The sequence below is a fragment of the Bos taurus genome, chromosome 2 (assembly GCF_002263795.3).
Source record: "Bos taurus isolate L1 Dominette 01449 registration number 42190680 breed Hereford chromosome 2, ARS-UCD2.0, whole genome shotgun sequence".
NCBI lineage: Eukaryota > Metazoa > Chordata > Mammalia > Artiodactyla > Bovidae > Bos > Bos taurus.
In genome coordinates this window covers 37,645,384-37,670,310 of record NC_037329.1, presented here as the reverse complement: position 1 = coordinate 37,670,310, position 24,927 = coordinate 37,645,384, and the positions used below count along the sequence as shown (strand labels likewise).

At 45.0% G+C, this 24,927-nt stretch overlaps 1 protein-coding gene and 1 long non-coding RNA gene across 18 annotated transcripts in view; one reads left to right on the top strand and one right to left on the bottom strand.

Annotated features, from left to right (window-relative positions):
• The window catches only part of PKP4 (plakophilin 4), a 258,317-nt gene that overhangs the window by 232,371 nt on the left and 1,019 nt on the right, over positions 1-24,927 (top strand). For 13 of the 17 annotated variants that reach the window (NM_001191491.1, XM_024998423.2, XM_024998419.2 and 10 more), the window contains 10 exons: positions 1,406-1,589; positions 6,003-6,120; positions 7,563-7,754; positions 7,955-8,128; positions 11,126-11,276; positions 14,337-14,532; positions 18,574-18,658; positions 18,782-18,899; positions 21,339-21,467; positions 23,100-23,173. In NM_001191491.1, the coding sequence (NP_001178420.1) occupies positions 1,406-1,589; positions 6,003-6,120; positions 7,563-7,754; positions 7,955-8,128; positions 11,126-11,276; positions 14,337-14,532; positions 18,574-18,658; positions 18,782-18,899; positions 21,339-21,467; positions 23,100-23,173 (1,421 nt within the window). The remainder of the gene's footprint in view (positions 1-1,405; positions 1,590-6,002; positions 6,121-7,562; positions 7,755-7,954; positions 8,129-11,125; positions 11,277-14,336; positions 14,533-18,573; positions 18,659-18,781; positions 18,900-21,338; positions 21,468-23,099; positions 23,174-24,927) is intronic. The other 4 variants (XM_024998427.2, XM_059891489.1, XM_024998436.2 and 1 more) reach the window with 3 other exon arrangements.
• Positions 11,213-23,586, bottom strand: LOC132342966 (uncharacterized). The gene is made up of 4 exons (XR_009491576.1): positions 23,253-23,586; positions 20,407-20,615; positions 12,427-12,549; positions 11,213-11,301 (listed from the first exon to the last, which is right to left on the bottom strand). It is a non-coding gene; the product is annotated as an uncharacterized lncRNA (long non-coding RNA).

Here is a 24,927-nt window from a genome sequence, read left to right as displayed (position 1 = left end):
CCTGCATCTGCCTCCATCATTGACCATTGACAACTGTGTGGGTTGGTCAGGGCAGACATGGGGAATGATGGTCCTCTCAGTTTATAGAGTATTCTCTTTGGTTCTGGCTTTGGCTTATACCCCTCCTCCAACCTTCATAAAGAAAGAAAGAAAGAAAGTTCCTGTCAGTTCTCTCCTGCCTCCCTCCTTTATAAAGGGCCCTGTGATTTTGTCAGGCCCAGAGGAGGCTGTGCAGTTTCTAGGCTGGCTTCTTGGTCACCAGACCCAGAGCAGCAGTTTCCAGTCTTGTCTCTGGCCTGACACTCTTCAGTCATGTTCACAAGCCTGATGTGCTTCCATGGACACGGGCAGATTTTGCCAACTCTGTCCCCTCCACAGGGCCTCGAACATTTTGTGTGCTGATAATTCTAAAAGCACTGTACTGATGAAAGCAACTTGCCAAGGATACATCAGGAGTGTAGGGTTCTGAGGGACTTCAGTGCAGAGGAACCAGCTGTACCATTTCTCCTCCATCCCCTTCCCCCTTACTTAGGAAAATGCATTGATGTAAAAATTAGAGTAGGTATAATCTTGAAATTTCTCTAATTTCTAAAAGAGTAATTATTAGGAAATATGCATGCTACAACAATAATTTAACCCTCTTATGACTGACACAGAAATGAAGACCTTCAAGTATGTTTGTAATTCAAGTAACACTCGAATAAGCTGCATTTAAGGTGTCTTGTCCTTGGAATCTTGATACGAATTACAGTATCAGTAGCTTTTAATTTATTGTTAGTGTTTTGCCTGTATCCAAAAAGGAATGGTAGTAATTTGCACATACTAAAAACACTCTTAATGTGGAAACAGAAGTGTTTAAACCTTTTCTAAATAAGAGAGACGAAACAAATGTGTGACCATTCTTTGTGCCAGCAAGTCATTGCACACATAATATTTATGCTTGAGCTTCCCACTAGCGAAAGTAAGAAAAGGAAGTGTGATGAAGAGAAAGTTTAAGTCTTTTGAGAAAGAGAAGTTCTTTTCAAGAACTAAATTGTAAAAATGGCTTGTCACAGAGAACACTAAATGTAAGAGACGATACAGGAACCTCATTTTTACAACCATCACAGATGCGTCATATTTGTGATCCTTGATTACATTGTGCCCGTCCTCCTCATGGAGTAACTAACTCTGCTTTGCTTTGCAAAACCACAGTCATCTTGCCTAAGGATGACTTGATGATGTACCAGAAACTCATATATGTTCACTCAACATTTATTAGAGGTCCAGCCCCAGCCTGGGTGTAAATTCAGGCCATTAGGTTTGGAACAGACTGAGTTCCCAACTAATGCTAACATGTTCATTTCATTTCTAAAACTGCAGGATTTCTAATTGATGATTTGACTTTAAAATCTGCCTTCTTTAGGAGTTCTGTGGAATTTATCCTCATGTGATGCTGTAAAGATGACAATCATCCGAGATGCTCTCTCGACTCTGACAAACACTGTGATCGTTCCACATTCTGGATGGAATAACTCTTCTTTTGATGATGATCATAAAATTAAATTTCAGACTTCACTCGTTCTGCGTAATACAACAGGTTGCCTGAGGTAGATATTTTATTTCTTCTTTCCGATTGTCTGATTAAATAACATGTGTCATAGCTAAGTTGATTTTAGGATGATTTACTTAACTTTCATTGATATCTGTGTAAGTTTCCAAGTTTGTTTAAGTGTAAGCCACTAGACTTTGTTAATCTGTGAGGAAAACATTATGAGCACAGACTAGTGGCTTGATAGACATTATCTTGTAAATGACTCTTCTATAGACTAGTCAAAAAAAACCTTTCAGTCTGAAAAATTACTGCCAAAATTCCAGTGTTTTACGCTTTAACAGCATTTTTCTGGTTATTACATTCTGATTGCTAATGTGTTTGCAGCCTGGTTTTTGTTTAAATTCAAGATATGGAGGTATAAACTTTGAGTTGTAAAATAAGTAAGTCATGAAGGTACAATGTACACCTTGGTAGCTACATGCTGTGTGTGTTGTACTTAGTCGCTCAGTCGTGTCCAGCTCTTTGCAACCCCACAGACTGTAGCTCCCCAGGCTCCACTGTCCATGGGGATTCTCCAGGCAAGAATACTGGAGTGAGTTGCCATTTCTTGGAACAGGGGATCCCCCCAACCCAGGGATCAAACATTGCAGGCAGATTGCAGGTGGATTCTTTAGCATCTGAGCCATCAGGGAAGCCCTGGTGACTATAATCAACCATATTGTGTTGTAAAGTTGAAAGAGACTTAAGAGTTAATCTTAAAAGTTCTCATCACAAGAAATAAAATATGTTTTGACTTTGTGTGGTGACAGGCTCACTGTGGTGATCATTTCACAGTGTATGCTATGCTATGCTATGCTATGCTGTGCTGTGCTATGCTATGCTATGCTAAGTCACTTCAGTCGTGTCCGACTCTGTGTGACCCCATAGAAGGCAGCCACCAGGCTCCCCCGTCCCTGGGATTCTCCAGGCAAGAACACTGGAGTGGGTTGCCAGTTCCTTCTCCGATGCATGAAAGTGAAAAGTGAAAGCGAAGTTGCTCAGTCATGTCCGACTCTTATCGACCCCGTGGACTGCAGCCTACCAGGCTCCTCCATCCATGGGATTTTCCAGGCAAAAGTACTGGAGTGGGGTGCCATTGCCTTCTCCATTCACAGTGTATACAGATGTCAAATCACTGTGTTATACACCTGAAACTAATACAATGTCTGTTAATTAGACGTCGGTCTTTTTAAATCTGGGCTTCCCTGATAGCTCAGTTGGTAAGGAATCTGCCTGCAATGCAGGAGACCCCTAGTTCGATTCCTGGGTTGGGAAGATCCACTGGAGAAGGTATAGGCTACCCAGTTTTCTTGGGCTTCTCTTGTGGCTCAGCTGGTAAAGAATCCACCTGCAATGCAGGAGACCTGGGTTCGATCCCTGGGTTGGGAAGATCCCCTGGAGAAGGGAAAGGCTACCCATTCCAGTATTCTGGCCTAGAGAATTCCATGGACTGTATAGTCCATGAAATCGCAAAGAGTTGGACATGTCTGAGTGACTTTAACTTTTTTAATGTAACAGTTGAAACCTTTCTGCTTTTAAAAGGGTGCAGAAAGGTATAGTTTAAATAGTCATTGGATTTGAGTTTTATAAATAAATGAAAATGAACCCAAATACTATTTTCAGTCATTATCTTTAGCATTTGAAATCCAGAAGGCCTCTTTTAAGTGTTACAGTATTGCTCCCTATTTGCTGGTCATTCTCATCAGCTGTTGCCAAGGCTTCTTGGGAATTTGAAACAAACCTTAGGGCTCTGCCTCAGACAGACGGGCTTTCTGTTCCATTCTGAGCCTTGGTTTCCTCATCTTTAGAACAGGGGTAATAATACTGTCTCAGAGTTGTGAAGACTCAGCTTGTATAGAATGCTTCATGTAGTGATAACACAGTGAACGCTATTCACATTTAAGCTAAGGTGTCTAAGCATCTCTACAACAGAGCTTGTGGGAGCAGGGGAAGGGGCCTGGGCTTCTCCTCTGAAGCCTTCCCCTATTGGAATGGTTAACTGTGGGCTCCTTTGCCTAGAACTGGCAGGGGCGGTGGGTGGGGGCTGGGGTGGTGGTGGTGACAAGAGTTAGGCTCTTAGAGGACAGACCAACTCCCTGACTCAGATTCCTGCATCACCAAGCAGGTCACATGGCCTCTACTGCTGATTCGTGGGTCAGCATCTCATCCTCTCCCCATGCCTGAAAGGGGAGACTGTGATCACTCAGCCAGTCTGCCCGGCTTCAGGGAAAGCCCAGGAGCAGGACACACAGGCTCCCCCAGTGGCTCAGAGCTATTAACATTTGGCGAATGCCTTCTGTGTACATTTAGTGATGACCAAAACAGACTGGATCCCTGCTCTGATAGAACAGAATTCTATTGATGAAGATAGGTAAATAAACAAGAAAATAACAGACGTCATTTTACAAAAATAGGGTGACCTAAGAGTTACTAGCCGGGTATTTGAAGGTCAGGTGGTCTCTCATAGGAGGTAAAGTTTAAGTATCTGAGATACTACAGGAGCTGCTCACATGAGGGCTGGTGAGGGAGGTGAGGAGAACACATTCTAGGCAGAGGCAACAAGGCGTGTAAAGACTCTGGGGCAGGGACAGGCTCGAGGCTGGAGCTTAATGTGCAAGGTGCAGAGTGGTGCCAGGTTATGTCAGATTTTTTAAATTATAGGAAAGAGTCTGTACACCTGCCAAGTGCCATGGGAAACAGGGTTTTAATCATGGGAGTGGCTATGGTTTCTGACTGTGATGTAGGGGACAGTGGAGGCAAGAAGGTGAGGCTGTGCATCAATCTAGGCAAACAATGAGAGTGGCTGAGACCAGGCTCTGGAGAGAGGTAGGCAGAGTTGGGTATGTTATAGAGGGAAAGGCTGACAAGATTTGCTCATTGACTAACTATGATGGACAACGAAAAGAGAGGAAGTAAGGACACCGCCTTTATCTTTGGCCAGATCAGCTGGGAGCATGGAAGTGCTGTTGATGAGGTCAGGCAGAGGGCAGGGGGGAGTAACTGAGGGTTTTGGCTGATCTACTTTGAGATGTCTAATTAGCTATCCATACGGTAATACCAGGATTAAATGAGTTTGGCGTTCTTGAGAGGGGTTGCCCTAAAGATAGACATTTAGGGGTCATGGGTCCACAGGTTGTGCTCCTTGTGTCAAATCCAAGGAACAGAAGGACACCACCCAGGAAGAGTGCAAAGATAGAGGCAGGGATCAGTATAGCCCTGGGCACCCCCAGCAGGACCCACGGGCAGAAGAGGCTGAGAAGCAAGACAGCAGATGAGAGGAAAACCAGAGAGAGACGAGGAACAGAAGAGGACAGCTGTTGAGTGCAGCATAAAGGTTACCGCAGAGGGATTATGCTGCTGCTAAGTCGCTTCAGTCGTGTCCGACTCTGTGAGACCCCATAGACGGCAGCCCACCAGGCTCCCCCGTCCCTGAGATTCTCCAGGCAAGAACACTGGAGTGGGTTGCCATTTCCTCCTCCAACGCATGAAAGTGAGAAGTGAAAGTGAAGTTGCTCAGCCGTGTCCGACTCTTAGCGACTCCATGGACTGCAGCCCACCAGGCTCCTCCGTCCATGGGATTTTCCAGGCAGGAGTACTGGAGTGGGGTGCCATAGGTGACAGTATCTCTGTGGCCTCAGAGAAACAAAGGTAGAAAGAGGACTCATTCTCAGTCCCCCTTACAAAGGCTAATTTTTGCAAAATTGCAGAGTTTGACTACTTTGTTAGTGGCACATAAAATAGAGCCTTATAATTTGGTATCAATTCACAATGTTGAATGGACAGTAAAATTTCAGTATGGATGAGACCTAAAAACAACTCAGAGTTTTTAATAATTTAAAAGATCAGGCAAATTGTAGCATGACCAAGTGTTCTCATTTAACTTGAAGTTTTTGTGTAAGAAATGATGTTTCCTCTGTTCATTCAAGAAGCATTTATGACCACCTACTACATGCAAAACATGTTTTAATAGGTGCAGGGACTTCCAAGACCTTATGGCCTTACAAGGAAAGTACAACTGCCTGAATATAGCAACCGTGCATGGCTAACAAACATCCTTTCACATGGTGGGCACTTTTGTAATTGCTTTATCTGTAGCAATTCATCTTTTCCTCACAGCAATCCTATGAGATAGTTACTATTATTCCTCCTTTTTTACATAGAAGGAAACTCAGGATAAGCCCCAAAAATAATTCTATTAGAAGGTTAGAAAGTGACCTGTCATGAGAGAGATACGAAGTTCAAGTGTCCCTGCTGTCTTCTATTCATGGCTAATGAGGGGCTGGCTATTATTATGAGCTCTTGAGATATTAAAATGCAGGCTCCATACACCTACTCAGACCAGATTTACACGCTGCTCTGTCGTCCATTCTCGGATCATTAAGGTAAGGCTCCACGGCTAATGAGCTCCCGCGTGTCTCTGCCTGTATAGGAATCTCAGCTCTGCTGGGGAGGAAGCGAGGAAGCAGATGCGGTCCTGCGAGGGGCTGGTGGACTCGCTGTTGTATGTGATCCACACGTGTGTGAACACTTCCGATTACGACAGCAAGGTCAGTGAATGCTGGTTGGCAGAGGACAACAGCTGCTGACCACCACTATCTGCGTGCCCTTGACTCTGGCTGGAATTCCTGACCCTCTCCTCTTTGTTAGGTTACGCTCCAGGTTAAAGGGAGAATGTCTCTATAAAAATTACAAGTTAACAGAGACAAGAGAACTTAACGAAAATAGCCTTAGAACCGTGAAAACTGAATGATTCCATGCAGTAAGAACCTTAGCAGGGTCCAGACCTTCTCTGTGACTCTCCTGGGCTCAGTGTCAAGGTGATTGCCCCACTGCTGTTCCCTCTAATTCCGTATCCCCTGCTGCTACAATCAGACCTGTCTGCATCTGAGTATTTACTGAATAAAAGTTCCTGACTGAGGCACTGGAACCTCCCACCTCTCTGCCCAGCCTGCCTCGATACCAAAGGGTGCCCCTTCTGCATCCCAGGTTGCTGCATTCATCTGCTCCCTCTGTTCCCACATGAGCCCCTCATCCTCCCCTCCTATTTCCTCCATCCCGGCCCTTGTACAAAGCATGCTGCTCATATCCAGGGTCTACACTGGCGTCAGAAGCTGGGGAAGGTGGGAAGAAACAGGAAAGAGGGACTAAATGTATCTAGAATCCCAAAGCAGGCCAGTCATGTATTGTTCAGGTTGGGCTAGACAAAGAGAGGCCACAAGTAGGCCTGGGTTTGAAAATAACGGTCTGTGAGAGAAAAGAATGATGAGTGGTAGGCTTGGGAGGAGGTAGAGGAGAATTCAGAGTGACAGCCAGGTTTTCATTTGAGCTTCATTGAACCAAAAGATCTGCAGATGAAACTCAGAGGAATAAACAAATTGGAAGGGGAGCACTTGCGGGCAAAACTGAACTGGTTTGGACACTCTTTGTTGAGTAGACAGCTGGCTTCCCAATTAGAGGTGTGATGGAGACTTTGGAGGGGCAAAAGACCATGTGCAGAAGGCAAAATGCAGAACGAAAGAGATCATGGGACTTTCCACAGATGGAGGGGAGAGGTGGGAGATGGAAGAAGAGGACAAAGATGGCACTTGGGGGAGGGGCTGTGCTGGAGGGCCGTGGCCACACCTGCTGTCATGATGAGAGTTCCCAGCTGGGAGAAGGGGTGGGGTTCTGGTAATATGGGGGCTCTGCCACTGCAGCAGCCCTGAAGCAGAAACCTTGGGCATTCTCCCCTCCAGAGCCCCACACATTTCACTCAGTGTGAAATCAGATCCTCAGCTCTACTTTGGGTGGCTCTGCACACTCTGTGAGCTTGGGGTCCCACCAACTTGAGTCTGGAATCAGAGTTCTAACTTTCAGTTTGTAGGTTCCCATCAGTGAAAAACAGTTCTTTCATATTCTACATTTATTTAGTGCCACTGGTGCTTGGTACAGAAGCATTTTGCACTAACACGCTACGATGGTTTTAACCCTGCGCCGTGTTGGGTTTCAGACCGTGGAGAACTGCGTGTGCACCCTGAGGAACCTGTCGTATCGGCTGGAGCTGGAGGTGCCTCAGGCCCGGCTGCTGGGGCTGAACGAATTAGATGACTTACTCGGAAAAGAGTCTCCCAGCAAAGATTCGGAGCCAAGCTGCTGGGGGAAGAAGAAGAAGAAGAAAAAGAGGACACCACAAGAGGATCAAGTTAGCATTTTATTTGACATGAAACTCTTAAAGTTTTGTTTCTCTGGGAGTAAGAAATCACATATTTGGCAAGAAAAAATTTTTTCTCATGATTCAGCTTTTCTGCATAGCTCTAGCTGAGTCCAGCAGAAAGGAATGTTTTCAAATGTTGAATACTGTGTTCGCTTTGCCTCCACCAGTACATGTTCTTTGTCTTTCAGTGGGATGGAGTTGGTCCTATCCCAGGACTGTCAAAGTCCCCCAAAGGCGTTGAGATGCTGTGGCACCCATCAGTGGTAAAACCGTATCTGACCCTCCTAGCAGAAAGTTCCAACCCAGCCACCTTGGAAGGCTCTGCCGGATCACTCCAGAACCTCTCTGCTGGAAACTGGAAGGTAGGATGTCCTCCGCTCGTCCACACCTCCATGCAGTCAGACCTGCCATGGTCAATGGAAAGGGACGAACAAAGGTGTTTAGAGCTTGGTAAAGGGTAGGAGGAAAAAAGTGAGGAGACTGCAGTTGGCTCTGGGGATCCAAGGATGGATATGACATAGCCCTTCCGCATGAGAAACTGAAGGCGAAAGAGAAAAACAGATGTATTGAGAAAGTGTTGCATAGACTCCATGGTCTTGGAAGAGGACCTCTAACTCAGCCTGGTGAGGGAAAGGCAAGGAAGGAGGGACTCCAGGAGGTAGGGAAGAGTTCCTGGGGGGATGGTGCTGCCCAAGTGGAACCTTTAAGAATGAGCAGATGAAGCCACACAGTGTGAGGTTGGGTGCAGAGGGAGCTTTCCAGATAAAGGGACAAGAGGGCACAAGAGCCCTCACAGTGAGGACGTCATGGGCGCAGGCTATGGGCTGGTGGCTGAGGTGTGCAGGGGGACAAAGAGTGCCCGTGGTGGAACTAGCCCTCGTACCCAGGCCTGACGGCCAAGCTTCAGGAGCTAAAACCTGACCTTCAGACCAGAGGGGCCACTGAAAGGGTTTAAGCAGACAGGCGACATAGACAGACTGATGTGGACACTGTTGGATCCCATCTGCAGCTGCACTGAGAGTGAATTTGAAGTCAAGAGCCATGGAGGCTGGGATTCTGTTGGAGAGCCTGGTGAGAGATGCCGAGGGCCTGAATTGGAGCTGAGATTGGGCCTTTGTTCCTTTCTAATACTTGCAGAACCTACGTGTGGCAGAGTTTCTGCCTCCACTGGTAAATCTGTGACTTCATTAGGAAAATTGAAGGTGATTTCCTACTGTTACCACCATAAGCAAGTTCTCAAAACTTTTTAAATATCATCTGACAACATCTCAGACAATTCTTGTTTGAAACATTTCAACCTCTAGAAGTTTGCCAACAAGTATGTTTTAGTAGAATGATTATAATGCTTGTTTTTGATTATTTCCTCCATCACCACCTCCCAAAACGAAAATTGTCTGGGCATTGTTTTTTTCCATGAGAGTGAAAAGTATTGCATTGCTAGCATGCAGCCAGCTGTTCTAATGCTTATATATAAATAATTAGGCCTAGTGCTAAGCCACTGTGGTTTTTTTGTTATGTTCTTGATATGTGTATGTCACTTTGCTGTACAGCAAAGATTGGCACAACATTGTAAATCAACTATTAATTAATTAAAAACATTAAAAGTACTAATAGCATCTAAGTACTGACTCTGGAGCCAGACCCCTGGCTTTGAATCCTGCCCTACCTCCCTTACTAGCTGGAGGCCTCAGATCTTTCTGTCCTCAGGTTCATCATCTGTAAAATGGAAATAATACTCACCTCATTATGTGATTTTAAGGATTAAATGAGGTAATAAATGTGGAGGACCGAGGACAGTGCCCAGCACATAAGTATTCATAAATATTTATGTTGGTGATGTGGTGTTCACCTCCAGCTCCTTATGACCTGAGAATCATATGGTGATTTTAAAAGCAATAACTAAAATAGATATGATTTGAGTTGTAGAATTTTGTTTTCTGGGACCTTTAGTGAATAGAAGTTAAATGGCAGGGTCATTTAAAATGTAAATATTATATGGAAGTGATTTCAAAGGTATCGAAAATAGTAAATCAAAATATTGGACTCTCATTAAGAAAACAAGATACTCATGGTGAGAGATGTAAGCAAGTGAGAAGCTGTTTTGGGGGTGGCAATGGTGGTAATGTTCTGAAAGGGAGGCCCTCGAGGTAAACTGAGCCAGTTGTCTCCAAGAGAGACAGGCATTGGTTCTGTCCTTGCAGGTTTCAGAGGGAGAAGTTGCCAAAGCTGCCCAAGTCCTTTACCCGATGGCAAGTTGTGTATTATGTCTCCCCCGCAGATTTCATTTGATTTAGAAAACAGGAGTATTCACTTTACCTGAAAAAAGCTAATAGGATCTTTGAAATGTATCTTTTCCTTTTATTTATGTTTTTTAAAAAATCCATTCTGTTGATATTAAAGAAGCGTCAGTCACATATTTTCATGTTCAAAATAATACAAAGGGCTGGCAGATCTTTGTCCTTGTGTCTTGACCACAGCAGGAAAGTATTAAGATATTTTATGAGCAACATTTTTCAATTATCCTAAATTGTGAAAGATAGTTTGTATTGGTAAAAATGCCAGTGAAAGCTCAAAACAAGATTAAAGACCCATTTTCAAATGTTACTTTTTCTGTTTGTTTGTTTCCTTGATGACTTCGTGTTCATTTCCAATTCATGTGGTGCCCAGACGGACTCACTGTACAGACTTGCCTCTTAATCACGAAAGAAGTTTTTGACTGTGGATTTTAAAAAAGCAGCAGCAGCAGCTAACTAATCTTGAATGATAAAGCATTTTGCGCACAGATATACTTATTTTTTCACCAATGTATATGAATTATGATGCCCAGTGTTCCTGGAGAGTTCCTTTTCTTCCAAGGCAAGGGATTTTTTTCCCAAGCAATTTCTTTGAAGGGTTACTAAACTGTAAATATTGTTGCAGAGAATACAGGGAAAGACGACTGGATAGAGACAGGTTCTCCTTTAATGTGCACTGATCAGTTACCAGCTCTGCCACGCTATTTATAGCCTCTGGACCTGGCATGGGGCCAACTGCAGAGAAGACACGCCATCCGTCCTTAATCATGTTTATGTAGCTGAAGTAGAAAGTAATCACTGCCTTCTCTTTTCTGCACAAAAATATCTGCCAGATGGTGGTTTGAGGTTTTCAGGCTTTGGGATTTCTTTTTAAATCAGTCATCCTAGCTTATCTTTTTCCCAAACTGGTTTTCTCTTGACTGGCATCACAGATTTAATCTCCAGTTGGAAAGAAAACATTTAATCTATTAGTTCATCTTTTGAAAACATTTTTCTTAGGTGACAGTAATACCTGAGAGCTGCACTCTGTTTTATAATTGCTTATTATCTTGTTTTGTTTCCTAGTTCGCAGCATATATCCGAGCAGCCGTCCGCAAAGAAAAAGGGCTCCCCATCCTAGTAGAGCTTCTGAGAATGGATAACGATAGAGTTGTTTCTTCTGTGGCGACTGCCTTGAGGAATATGGCCCTAGATGTTCGCAACAAGGAGCTCATAGGTATGTTCTGGTGACTTGATGAACTCTAAAGAGAAATGACAGCATTTATAAAGCTCTTCTTTTGATTTATAAAAATATGACATTTAAAATGATTAGCAACTGAGTCCTAGTCCCTGGTTTCTTGGTGTATTTGGTACCTTTGTGTCTGTCCTTCCTGACCACTCCATTTCAGCGAGAGGTAGGCTTATTAATTAAACATTGATCTGGAAGGTACGTGTTCAGAAAAGCTAGCAGTTTCAGTCATACATTACAGAGCTACTTGGTAGATTTGGCGTGACTGTTTCCCAAGAGAGATTCATTTCTTAAACCACAAAAAAAAAAGGTTTGATTCTCACTTTTCTGATTTTTGAGACTTATATCTGCTAATTCACCAATACTACCATGTTCTAAATTTTACAAAGAAATCACATGAATGTTTTATAGCTTTTCCTTCTCAGATTTGTGTAAGTGCTCACACCAAAACAGAGCCAGTGCCCCAAGGCCTGACCCCAGGGCAGGGTCAGGATGAGGGAAAGGCAAATGAGGCATATAAGGTACAAAATTATAGGAGGCATTCACCCTTAAATGTAGCTAGCACTTGCATGAACTTGAGAATGAGCTCCTCTTCAAAGTTCTGCACTCTTGGCAGCTTACCTTGTTTGCCTCCTTGGGATGGCCACCATCCCAAGTAGAGTGTGGCATACAGAAAAGATCAGCGGGCCTCAGGTTAAACCCTGGATCCACTGCTCACTGGCTATGTAACCTGGGGTGTCCTGTATTGAGCCCACCAGGCTCCATTCCTTCATCTCAATTGAAAACCCTTCCTTGGTTTCCATCTCTGAAAGGAAGCTGCCCATGCCAGCTCTCCTCACAATGGATTTGCTGTGAAAATGCAAGTTCCACGCCAGACCCATAGCTGGTGACGGGTCAGGGGAGGAGGAGGAGAAATTAGACAAGACCTTATGTGGATTAGTGAATGTATGTTGAACTCATTAAAATGCCCATGAGAGATAGGGAGAGAGGAAAGGAATAGGGGCCAGAAGGTTTACCTTACAGAGTGACAGAATTCTCTATGGCCCCTCACACAGTGCCTGACAGCAATGCTGTTTTAAGTCATTGCCTGGATTATCCTGTTCTTAAAACACCATTCCTCCATGGAGCCAAACTGTACCTCACAGAGAGGAAAGGAGCTTCTTCCACAGCCTGTTCATACTCCAACTCATGCCTGATTCCAGTAGATGTGTTTATAGCTCTTGAAGTTTCCACATTTCCTTGAGAGAAATCCTCTAGGTCCCTAAAGAGAGATTTTTAAAGTTATTTCTGTTACATTTATATTATTTGAATGTATAGTTTGGGAGTTCTTACTGCTAAAAATTAAAGGGTTGGCCACAGATGCCTTGCAGCCTATCATTCCACACATGGAGGAGAGAGTGGGAGAGCAGAGGGTGCTGGCCAATTCCATAAGAGCCAAGACCTGTGGGGAGAAGCAGTGTGCATTCCGGGGCCTCGCCTTCTCTCAGTGCCTCCCTGTGTTTTTGAGAGTTCCTCACCCGCTTTTAAACTTCAGTGAGCATATTCTCCCTCCACTGATGAGCTTTATTTTACCCGCGTTATTTACTCAGGAGTCACTTTTTCTTGTTTCCCCATGAAGATCCCTTCCTTCCTAGGCAGTCTGAGCGCCTCCCGGATCTGACTCTGATTTACCCAGCATTTCTGTTCCTAAGAACCACTCCCTTCACTCTCCTCACGTCCAGCACTAGCAGTGGACTCTGTCTCCAGAGATGTTTCTTCACAAGGAAACACAGTTTTGTGAGTTCACAAAAGTTCCTGCATATTCACCTGAGTCTGACCAAGCTAGCTGTCTGGGCCGCAAGCTCTGAGAGAACTGCTAGGGTCGCTCACAGATGGAGTGAGCGGCCTTCTCCCAGACGTCCAGAGTGCAGTTTAAAACTATGCCTTAGCAAAATGACAGATTACATGTTGCGGACCTGCTGGTCGTTCACAAGTATTCACAATCACAAGTGCTAACTTATCATCTTTTCCTAAAACCCATATTTATCTTCTGGCTTAAGATGTCATCACTGTTTTTCCACTCTTGGTAACAGTATTCTCTATGAGTAAAGCTCAAGTCTTCCCTTGACATGCTGTAAATCATGGAGCTTGTATTCAGGCACTATCTTCTCCTGCTTACCACTGTATATAAATAGGTCTTCAATAAAAACCCCATTTAGCATCCACTCAATTATTAGCATGGGGGAAAAAACTAAGAAAATATTTACTTGTGCTTTAGTTAATTTCCAGTTTGTCAGTCAGTAAGTGAGATGGCAAAAGCTCGAGATAATTGCATTTTGGAAAAGAGTAAGGGAAATTGAGGGCCTGTAGGGAAATGCTTCAGGAGCGAGGGGGCTCCCCTGCCTTGTCCTGTTGGGAACTTTATTATTACATCACTCCTGAGACATACAGCATACTCATTCATACCAGAATTGTATTTGTGTCTTCTTTAAAAGAAACAAACACGTTGTTACTGATGTCAGATGCCAGACCGATAGAAACCCTCAACTTGATGAAAATATGTAACTACCCATTTCACATGTTGAGATCTAGAAAGATGTCATGAAAAGTATTTTTGGCAGCCTTATTTGACCAACTTAAAACCTATTCAAAAAAAAGTTTTTAAAAGCTTTAAGAGGAAGTTGTAATTGTGATACATAGGAATTGAATGGAGAACAATATTTACTATCATAATTCCTTTATTCTCACTGTTCATGAAAGTAGTGGAAACTAAAGCAGTGTGATTAGTACACCAGTTTTATACCCTGATTTACATTTTCTTTTAGCAATTTTCAGTAAAGTTTTATAAATCAAATCATTTCCCCAAGTGGCCTGGCTGTGATGTTAACCTGCCCCTTACAGTTAAAATGTTTGTCATTTCCTTTTTCACTGTGGATTTTTTTCTTTCCTGTTATTGTCTCTTTTGAGGTTTTATCTTAAAGAGACCATGCAATCACAATTTTTCAATAACAATAATAACAAAAACCAGGTCCCTTCCAGAATCGGAATGAGCTCTTTTGTCCTGGGCAGGGAAATACGCCATGCGAGACCTGGTCAACCGGCTCCCAGGTGGCGCCAGCCCCAGCGTGCTGTCGGATGAGACCGTGGCGGCCATCTGCTGCGCCCTGCACGAGGTCACCAGCAAGAATATGGAGAACGCCAAGGCTCTGGCTGATTCGGGAGGCATAGAGAAGCTGGTGAACATCACCAAGGGCAGAGGAGACAGGCAAGTCTGCTGCAAGGGGATGCCAGCCCCAGGCCCTCATTCTTGGGTTGGCCCTGTGACAAGTGCTTTGGTCAAGGATAACATTTCCTGTTGGGAGGGATTTATTTCTGCACTTCTTACACGCCAGTAAGCTAAGCAGTTAAAACCTAGTTTGCTAGGAGAAGTATTTGTGGTCATGTGGCCCCTTTTCTGCTCTTTATTTTCTTGGAGCATCCCTTAGCCCTACTATTGTCCTGTCCCTAAAGCCGCATGTGGTCATTCTGCCTCCTGGAAGAATCAGACGTGTCATGGGGAGGAAAACCTAAAGACCCATCTCCCTCGGGCATTTGGCTCTGCTCCAGGCTCTATTCTGCAAGAACTGCTTCCTAAATCCTCAGTTCTGGGTTCATTTGCTCCCACAAAGTACTAAAATCACCACGTGCAGCAGAGCCTACATGTGGCCTCAGGATGAGCCCTGGGCTTGGATCATATGTCGCTTCTGGGTGACACCCAAGTGATGAAGCAGCAGAAGGATTGGTGGCAAAAATAGGTTTCTTGTCACAGAGCCATAGTGGTGACTATGAATTTGCCTTAATACCAGATCAGAGAATCCTTCAAGGAAGTGGGACGTGTAGGACACGCAGGATAGCACCTCCACTTCAGTTGTAAAATGCCCTGCCCCCCAGATCACCTCCCGTAGGGCAGTGGCTTCCCTGGTTTATCCACGGCCCCTCTGGCATCTACCGCACCAATAGCAGGCGCTTTGTGTTTTTATTCACTGCTGCATCCTCAGTGTCTAGAACAAAGCCTGGCCCCCAATTAGTGAACATTTATTAGTTGGCTGAGCATCAGTGCTAGAAGTCACATTGTATATACTTTTGAAATAATTTCTGTTGATAAAATATAAGAATAATGTAGCAAAGCATAGTCTCACTCCACAGAAACCACAGCTATCAACATTATCCGTATTTCCTTTTAGTCCTTTTTTTCTTATGTATGTATCTTTTTTATCTCATTAGTAATAAGTGCACACACACTCCTTTTTATTTCAAAGGAAATGAAACATTACAGAAAAAGCTAAGGTCCTGTTCCACTAACTCCCCTTCTCTCCCCTCTTCCATAAGAGTAAGCAAAATCACATTTCGTGCTCTTAAAATTTTGTGAGATAGCCTTTATTTGTGAAAGGCATAAGAGCAGACTACAGAAATGCTGAAAGAGTGCCAAAATCTTTGTATATTAAAAAAAAGAAAGTCTAATTTTTTTTTCAAAACAAGAGATTCAGAAAGTCCTAGATCAAATCAAGTTTTCTTCTGAACATAAACTTACTTTCCTTTCAATTCACTCACCAAGCATCTGTCTCCTGCCTGCCTGCCATGTGCTACAGCGGTGTGCAGGTCACACCTACCCACAGGCAGCTTACGTTCCCTGGGCAGAGCAGATGAGGTTCCAGCGGAGTGAGCAGCGCACTTAGCCTGTGGATGGTACTGAGTGTGTGGCAAGTAATAAAATCAGGGATAGTTATAGGGCTCGCCAGGGTGAGGAGGCGGTGTTACAATTTTAGACAGTCGGGAAGACCTCGAGGAGATGGTGCTTCTTGAGCACAGACCTGGAGGAGGGAGGGAAGAGCATCTGGGGGCAAAGGGAACAAGTGGAAGTGCCGAGAGATGGAAGAGCACCCGTGTGTGTGATGAAGGGCGGGAAGCCAGAGGGGCTACAACGGAGCAAGTCAGCAGGGAAGAGGGGGAGGGACAGTAACCAGAAGTACAGGAGCCTGTGGGTCAGTGTCAGAGGACTCTTGACTTTACTCGGAGCAAAACTGGGAGCTATTGGAGAGTGTACAGCAGAGGAGAGACATGATCCGATGTCCCTGAAAGTAATCAGAGTAACTCCACAAACTCTTCTCCCCTGACTCCTAATGAGACTAACGGTGACAGGACTTGAGGTGGAGAAGAAGTGGTTGATCCTGACATGTTGGAAAGTAGAATCAGTGAAGGATTTACTGAAGGATTAGATGAGCAGCAGGAAAGAAGGAAAGTGTCAAGGATGACTCTGAGGTCTTTGACCGAAGAGACCATGGGATGGAATTGCCACTTACCGACATGGGGTGGCTGGCAGGAGCAGCAGGTCTTCAGGGAGGACCAGAGTTTGGGATGTGATACACTTGAGATGGCTATTAGATGTCCACGTGAAGGTCTGGTCAGGAGTGGAATGTACTCGAGTCAAGTTCAAGATGGAGTCCAGGCCGCGGATCAATTTGAGAGTCATAGGATGTGGATGGCGTATTTAAAGAAGAGAAATGGGATGAGATCAACAAGAGATGTAGATAGAAAAGAGAAGAGGCCTGAGGGCTCTGGTGTCCCTCATGGTTTGAGGTCAAGGAGATAAGAGGAGCCGGCAGTGAGCCCGAGAAAGGGCAGCCAGACCATTCAGAAGAGACCCAGCCACACCTGGTGCCTTGCAAGCCACATGCAGAAAGCGTTTTGAAGGTGAGCGCATATCACATGTGCTGCTCAGCCAGGTAGGACTAGGATTGAGATGTGCCCAGTTGAACAATATTGAGGAGAAGATGGGATGAGAGAAATTAGAGATGAGACTACGTAATTGCATCCGGAATGGTGCTGCAAAGGGAGGGCAGAGAAACTTCTTGCTTTCTCAGGAGTCAGGTTTCTGCCCAGAGAACCTGTCTAAAGATTTGTGGTCTAGCTGTTGGTGTCCCGGTGTGCACCTAGCACGCCCCTGCTGTCAGGTTTGTGGAGTAGTCCTTGGAGCCAGGTCTGAGGTCTGCCTTTCCCGACCTGATCCCAGCTGCCCAGCATTCAAAGATGGAAAACAATAGCAGCAGCAACAGCAGTGTGAGACCCCGGCTGAGAGTGGGTGGCTGTGAGCTGTGGACACCTTGCAGGACCATCCCAGGCATCTGAAATTTCCTGTGCATTCTCTTCTTTAGGGTATTCCTTGCTCTGTTGTCTGTTTTGGAAATTTTAAATTTAAAAAGTCTTAGAGTGGTTGGGTCTGACCCAGATTTTCCCTTGACTCACCTCTGGGAACTGAGATTGTGAGGCTCCTCCACTTGCCTACGTGCCACCCCCCTGCTGAAGCCTCAGAATCATCACCGCCCAGATTCTGCTGTGATGGACTGGGTGGAGGAGGTGCCACCAGCCTGCTCTCCTCTCTTCTTCCCCCATGTCCTGAGGGTTTATTTGGGAAGATAAGGAATGGAAGAGGACAGCAGATCAAATCTTCAATATCAAAATGAAGTCTGAGGACAGAGGTGTTCAGTTCTCTTCAGGGCCCCTGAACCACCCTCACGAGGTGCTCTGAAGGCCTTTGCTGAGGCAGGAGGCCACATTCCCACTTCTCTTCATGGTGAGGCCGCTGACTGAGAGGACCAGCTCCTGAGCTGAACTGCCTGGACTTGAGGTCAGCGGCGCTCGAATACAGCACCGACATTCAACAGTCTTCAGAGAGGGGAGGCAGTAACTGACCTTATTTTCCAAAGCAAATATGAGAGCACACAGACACACGTGTTTACAAAGAGGTATACACGATAGGAAATACAAGGTATACATGGAGAAGGAAATGGCAACCCACTCCAGTGTTCTTGCCTGGAGAATCCCAGGGGCAGGGAAGTCTGATGGACTGCCGTCTCTGGGGTCGCACAGAGTCGGACACGACTGAAGCAACTTAGCAGCATACATGATAGGAAAGTTATAAGAAGGCCCCATAATGGTTCAGCGGGTATTTCAGCCAACTTGGCAGGGCCCTCAGACCCTTGGGATGTGTGGTCACGGTCAGCAGTCATGGGCTCATTCCAACCACAGCTTGTGACCACACAGCCGAATGCCTGGGAGCCTGTATTTGGTCCCTGCCACATCTGGCCAGCCCTGAGCTTGACAGACTCCCAGGGGCTCCTCACACCTTGGTGGTTGCTAGCAGCAGCCTCCTCCCCGCCCTGGTCCTTGGAGAGGTGGCCTCATGGCCACCGCTTTGCTGCCAAAGTCTCTCAAGTGGAGCCTGGGGTGGTGCTGCCCACGTTCATTAACACGCCCGCTCTTTCCCTAGATCATCTCTGAAAGTGGTGAAGGCAGCAGCCCAGGTCTTGAATACATTATGGCAATATCGGGACCTCCGGAGCATTTATAAAAAGGTAACTTACGAGAATAGCTCTAATATAATTAGCATTCATCAGAGCACACAGTCGTAATCATTTATTATCATGAAATGTCATTTTTCATTTTGAGAGGTTTCCTTTTCTCTTTTAACTCCACAGGATGGGTGGAATCAGAACCATTTTATTACACCTGTGTCAACGTTAGAGCGAGACCGGTTCAAATCGCATCCTTCCTTGTCTACCACCAACCAACAGATGTCACCCGTCATTCAGTCAGGTCAGTGGGTAAACGCCCCTCCTAGGTGAGAGCGTGTGACAGAATGTCATTTCCTGTCCAGAGGAGACTGAGCATGCACACTAATTGATTAAGCCTGTCACTTCCAAACACTGAGGGAAGGAGAGTTTGCTCTTCAAACTGAAAGCCTTCTTCAGGAATTACATGTTATTGTAAACAGCAGGCCCACTCTCCTCCTTCCGTTTGAAAGGTTTATGCAAGTTTACACCAACTAGGGTACAAAAGTGGCCCAGCCTCCTCCATAGCATCTGTTACCCCAAGCTTCTGCTTCACTAGGTTTGCCAAGGGGCCTGGGAACCTGCACTTCATAAGCCGACCTGGTGACGCGGATATAGGAGAGTGGAGGAACACACTTTGAGAACCACTAGCTTGTGCCTGAAAATGGTTGCCCTTGTCTGCCTGCTGGCCATAAGTCTGAAATCTCTTCCAAAGTGATTTTTTTAGTTTTCTTGATGAAAACTATTAGAGTCCTTTAGACCCTGGGAGAGCCATGATCTCCCCTTGCATCTTACTTCTCACCAGTTAAACCTCTGTTTGCTGGCTGCACCCAGACCCCAGCATTCAGAGCTCATGGGCAGGCCTTGTAGGTGGCTTTACAGGGATTCCCTATGATTTGTAAGTTGGGAGTCTTGGCAACCATGCTACCTACTTATTAGTGGTGTTTAATTTGGTAGAAAGAATGTTTTGAGACTCAACATAATTTTTTTTTTAACATGTAAGAACAGAATATTACCACCAAGTTGATTCAGCCCTGTAAATTTAATTCTTAGCTAAATGAAACAGGAAAAGTAATAAACATCTTTTATTTGGCTTTAAATCTCTCCTTCTGACATATAAATATTATCTGTTGTATTCAATTGTGTTTCTGCTGGCAGTCTTATTTCTCTTGTGGACAAATGTGGCCAAAAAGACTAATATACAACTGGGGGTTCTTGTCGCGTAATTAGATGTCTTCACTTATACCAGGAATTTTTAAAAATTATCTCCACCTACTGCGTGATATATATTTATATCTTAGTTTTTAAATTATGAGTTGTTTTCCTTCAAAAAGACCTCTGCTTGGGTTTTGACACATTCTTGCCGGGCTCCCAGGTATAGCCTGAGGCCATCCTGCTTTATGGAAATGCTCAGGATTCTTTAGGGAACTTGGAAAGAGTGGTGCCAGGGCCAGTGGGAGAGCGGGCTGCTTAACGAAAGGCATGTGTACAGGCAAAAGAGTAATTTCAGACAAATTAGAACATAGTAAGCAACGAACTCGTTTTGAGGACTCAAGATACCCACACTGGACAGTGCTGACGAGCCCCATCCAAGTTCCGAGGTCCCTCTCTGGGTTCCATTTGAAGGTAGGATATAATTCACACTTGTTTCTCGAGTTATTCTGAGGGCTGATCATCCGTCCCTCGGGATTAGTGTGATATCTGTTTATGGGCACATCTCATGTCTTGCTGACATTGATAATAGTGGGAGGCAGGTGAGGATGTCTACCTACCTTCTAGAAAGTAGGATGAGAAGCACATAGACATGGCCCATGCTCAGAATATTTTCTAGGGAAGATATTTTGCCATCAGTCTTCTTCTGAAAGCATCAATGCGTGCAAAACCACCAGTGGCGGGTCTGGGGGCTGCTGCTCTCTTGTGGATCCAGTGAATAAGTGACCATTCTTAATTGTAAGACACTTCAGTACAAGCAAGATGATTCCTTAATGAGAAAAAGAAGATGTGAAGTGTTTTCCTTCAGTGCAAAAATGTCCCACAGGATACCCAAGGGTAGATATGTTGTTATGAAACGTTTGGCTCCAGCTGGATAAAAAAGCTGGACCTTTGTGAAGCTGGGCTTCTCAGCATCCTGAGCTTCTTGATGAGCAGGGCTCACTGAGCTTAAAATTTTCCTGACAGCTGATCACCATAAAAGGAATTATAAATTTCATGGGCTGGGCACTCTTACTCAAACACATTTAGAGATGCAGATATTTTTGGAAATCATCAGAAATCAAAACATGCCATAAAACATCTATTTACTGAAGAGCTATACATTAAGGATAATAGATGGGTGTGTCACAAGCGACTGAACTGAGATCATAAAACAGCAAACGCAACTTTTGCATTAGTCTCAAAGGCCTAAGCAGGTCATTGAGACCCACCATCTCAATGGGGAAACTGCACAACCCCTGTACCACGCTGGGCTCCCAGCGATCTCCGGGGTTGACAGCACTGATCATCACAGTGGCCAGTCTGCAGGCCACCATCCAGGGACCTGGAGTTGGCTGCCCTCCAGTTCTCAGCACCTCTAAGAGCTGACTTTAGTGCTGGCCGCGTCTAATTATTGACCTTTGTTCTTCCAGAAAGGACTTCCTAGAGACACTGACAGTCTGATCCTCTCTTTCTTCTCCTCTCTCCCTCCTCCTCTCACCTGTCCCTTCAGTCGGCAGCACCTCGTCCTCACCAGCACTGTTAGGAGTCAGAGACCCTCGCTCTGAATACGATAGGACCCAGCCACCTATGCAGTATTACAGTAGCCAAGGGGATGCCACACACAGAGGCCTGTACCCTGGTAAGATGCCAGTCGGGTGTGTGATAGAGTATCTCGAAAAGCCGCGTGTCCCCAGGCGCTTGAACGGCAGCCTGGGAGGTAACCTCTGCCTGCCTTGAGATGGTCCCCCAGCAGCAAACCATGCTCCACTGTCTCCATCTCCTTCCTGCTTCGGGGGCTGTTGCCTTTCCCACTTGTTTTAAGTAAAACAAGCAGAGGCAGTGGTCTGCTGACCGCAAATAAAAAGAGCACTGTATCCGAGTGAGAACGCATTTCCCGCTCCCGTGCAGCGCAGGCCCTGTGTCCTGCCCCCTCCCCACTCCCCTGTGTGTTCCAGAAACCTGTGCTCTGTGACAGTCGGCAGGGCCGATCTCCTGGACCGACTCATACATTCAAACCTGCGGATGGGGGTCAATTCCATTTGCATTTTCGTGGAAAAGTTTGAATGAATAACAAAATATATAATGTGATTCTCCTCAGAGTGATTATTTATTTTTTAAGAATAACAAAAGTGATGTTGCACAGTATTATTTTTATGTCCTATTCAGAAAGCCGTGCATATAATTTATTTAAAGAATGCCAACCTGAAGGGTTACCATGACTTCATATTATCTCCATTCTCAGCTATCTTGCAAATTGAAACTCCTCTGGAGGTTTCAAAAAGGAGGGGGACGCTCCTTTCTCAAAAAAAACTATTTATTAAAAAGAAATAAAAGCTGGTGGCAATTTAACAACTGCTGGGGGAGCAGTCTCAGTTGTGCTGTTGTCTTTAAAATTGTGATTCCACAGGACTATTTACTAATCGACTGTTGTTACTATGGCAATTAATAGCTCAGAAAATTGCAGATGCTACATTTCAAACACCACGCTCTTTGCAGAGGAAATGCACATACCAACTGAAGTGCATTGTTGCTTCAGGTTTGCAGCAGCCTGCTTTATTTTAAAGATCGCCTCCTTAGCATGCGCGCCCTTCTGTATCTTCTTTGCTTGCTTCAATAAACTAATTTGCCTCAAATATGTTTCATTTTCCTCATTAAAATAAAAATCTTTGCTAGCCTTAACAATACTAGAAGGGTAACCAGTGACATCATCAGAGTCTGCTGTGGCCTCTTGAAGACAGCTATCTGGTTACCAGGTTCTTTTTAAGACATACTCAAATATGGCAGACACAAGACTGTGCCTTCAGGTGGCCGGCCTTTTAGAACACAGGCTGTGCCTGCTCCTTGCAGGACCTGGGATTTTGAATCAAGGCTGTTCTGAGAGCATGGAGCTTGTTCCGCTTTGTTTCCCCTCCCCCATCTGAGGGTGGGGGCAAAGCTCAAGAGCCCTGGAAAAGCCATGTTCCCCGGGCTCCGGGAGCATGTCTGCTGTTCAGAAAGCCAGCCAGCGAACATCTACACAGGTGGGAAGAGCTCCCCATAGTGACCAGAGTTTGAGAAGGAATCCTTTTTGGATCTGTGCATTGGCATTGCTCTTTGGTGAGACACGCAGGCTTGATCCGGGGCACCCAGGCTGCTAACCGTCTGGGGCTATGCCATGCCGGGAAGGCAGGGCCTGTCGGGCACACCACCAGCCCTAGCCCTGGGAGTCCATATGACCTAATGGACCGGATAATGAGCACTAGTTTTAATTTCATAAAATATTTTCTTACAGGCTCCAGCAAACCTTCACCAATTTACATCAGTTCCTATTCCTCACCAGCAAGAGAACAAAATAGACGGCTACAGGTGAATTTGCAATACCATTTTTACAGAAGGCCGATTAGCAGGGATCAACACAGTAAGGGGTCCGCGCCGGTTGACTTACCTGAGCTGGGCCCACACGGCGGGGCCGGGGAGCTGTCCCAGGGGATCTCTGTTCCTTGGAAGCTCATCCGTGGTTTAAGCAAATCACTTCTCCAGTAGCCTCTTGTCCTCGCATATCTGAATTGGTAACCCCATGCCACTGATGGCAACCAGCTGAGAAGTCTTTAACTCCTGTTCTTTACCCAACAGTTTCCTCTTCCCACTTTTTTTTTTTTTTTTAGGTCTCTAAAATCTCTTCTGTTCTCTGGGTGGGGAAAGATCAGTAAGCACACTTCATCCTCTCACCTCATTGTTCTCTTTTTTGTACCTCCGTCTCTTTCTCCATCTTCATGGCTCCCTCCAATTCAGGCCTCCATGGTTTGAAGACACTTGAGTCTTAGGCTCAGAGGTCACAATGGACTCAGCCCTACAGGGGTAGACCCCAGTCCCCAGCAGAAAGGGGACTAGTGACTGTAACATTTAATCTCTGCTTTCATGGGGGCCTAAAATTCATTTTGGTCCTGTCTGATGCCATGTCCACATGGGTCATCTGATCTCTCCTCTTACCTTCCATTAACACAGCAGTTGGGGGGTTCCCAAACAAGCCTGTAACCTGCCCTGCAGATAAGGATGCTCTCAGACCTCCTTCCATATCTTTTCCCTGTAGATGGAAGAAGAACCTCTCAAGTTACTCATAATCTCTGCTATAGTTTTTTCGTCAGGAGAAATATCCTCAGAATCATCACTCTAAGTTAAAAAGCAAATTTAGCTCTGAAATCCTTATAATATTAGAATGCCTTTAGTTCCAGAATATGGTGTTGATCCCTATGTGGTAAATTTGTAACATCTTGCTACAGGCAGGGCAGGGGTAGAATTTGGGCATAATCAGAAGGAAAGACAGACATTAGGACCATTACAGTTTTTCTCCAAACATGTGAAGAAATCAATGTGAAGTCAGAGATAGACAGCACAAAAGGAAATGAGGTCAGGCTGTGGGTGCCCACCTGTGTTTCACTTTGCTTCCTTACAGATGAAGTTAGTATCAGCCCTGGCTTGGGGGAAGTCTGTTCCTTTTGAATTGTATTTGCTCACATATCTCTTCTAATTTTACTGCTCTCCTGCCTGGAGATTGTTTATTCGTTTAAAAGCACAGCAGGGTTTCCAAGGTGTGATTTGTTCACCGGACTACATATTTCTTTTAAAACTGAGGGATGGACTCAATCTTCATCTCTGAGATAAATGTTTTCAAAGATGTTTCTGCAATTATACAGCAATCCGGAGCCCCCAAATCCAACCTTTAACTGGGTTCTTGATGTGCTAATTGTACCCCCGTGTCAAAGCAAAAATAAAGGCCATCTTTCAACAGGCATGCCCAAATCACAGGCTCTTCCAGAGCAGAGCACAGAACTTGGCCTCTAGGGAGGAGGGAGGTAGCAGGGGCTCTGTGGGGTTCTCCCAAGTCGCTGACTTCTAGAAGTCATAGGACAGGACTTGAGCCAACTGCCAGCTCACCTGTAAACAGTTTAAAATCCTTCCAGTCCACTAGTGAACATACAGTGTGCACCAGAAAAACGTTCAACGATAAATTCACAAACACTGAATATTGCTTTAAAAATATAAAGCAGGAAGCCCACATTAATTTTCCCTAAACATGTACTTCCAAAAATTGCCTTCATTTATTTGCTTTCTCATTTTGC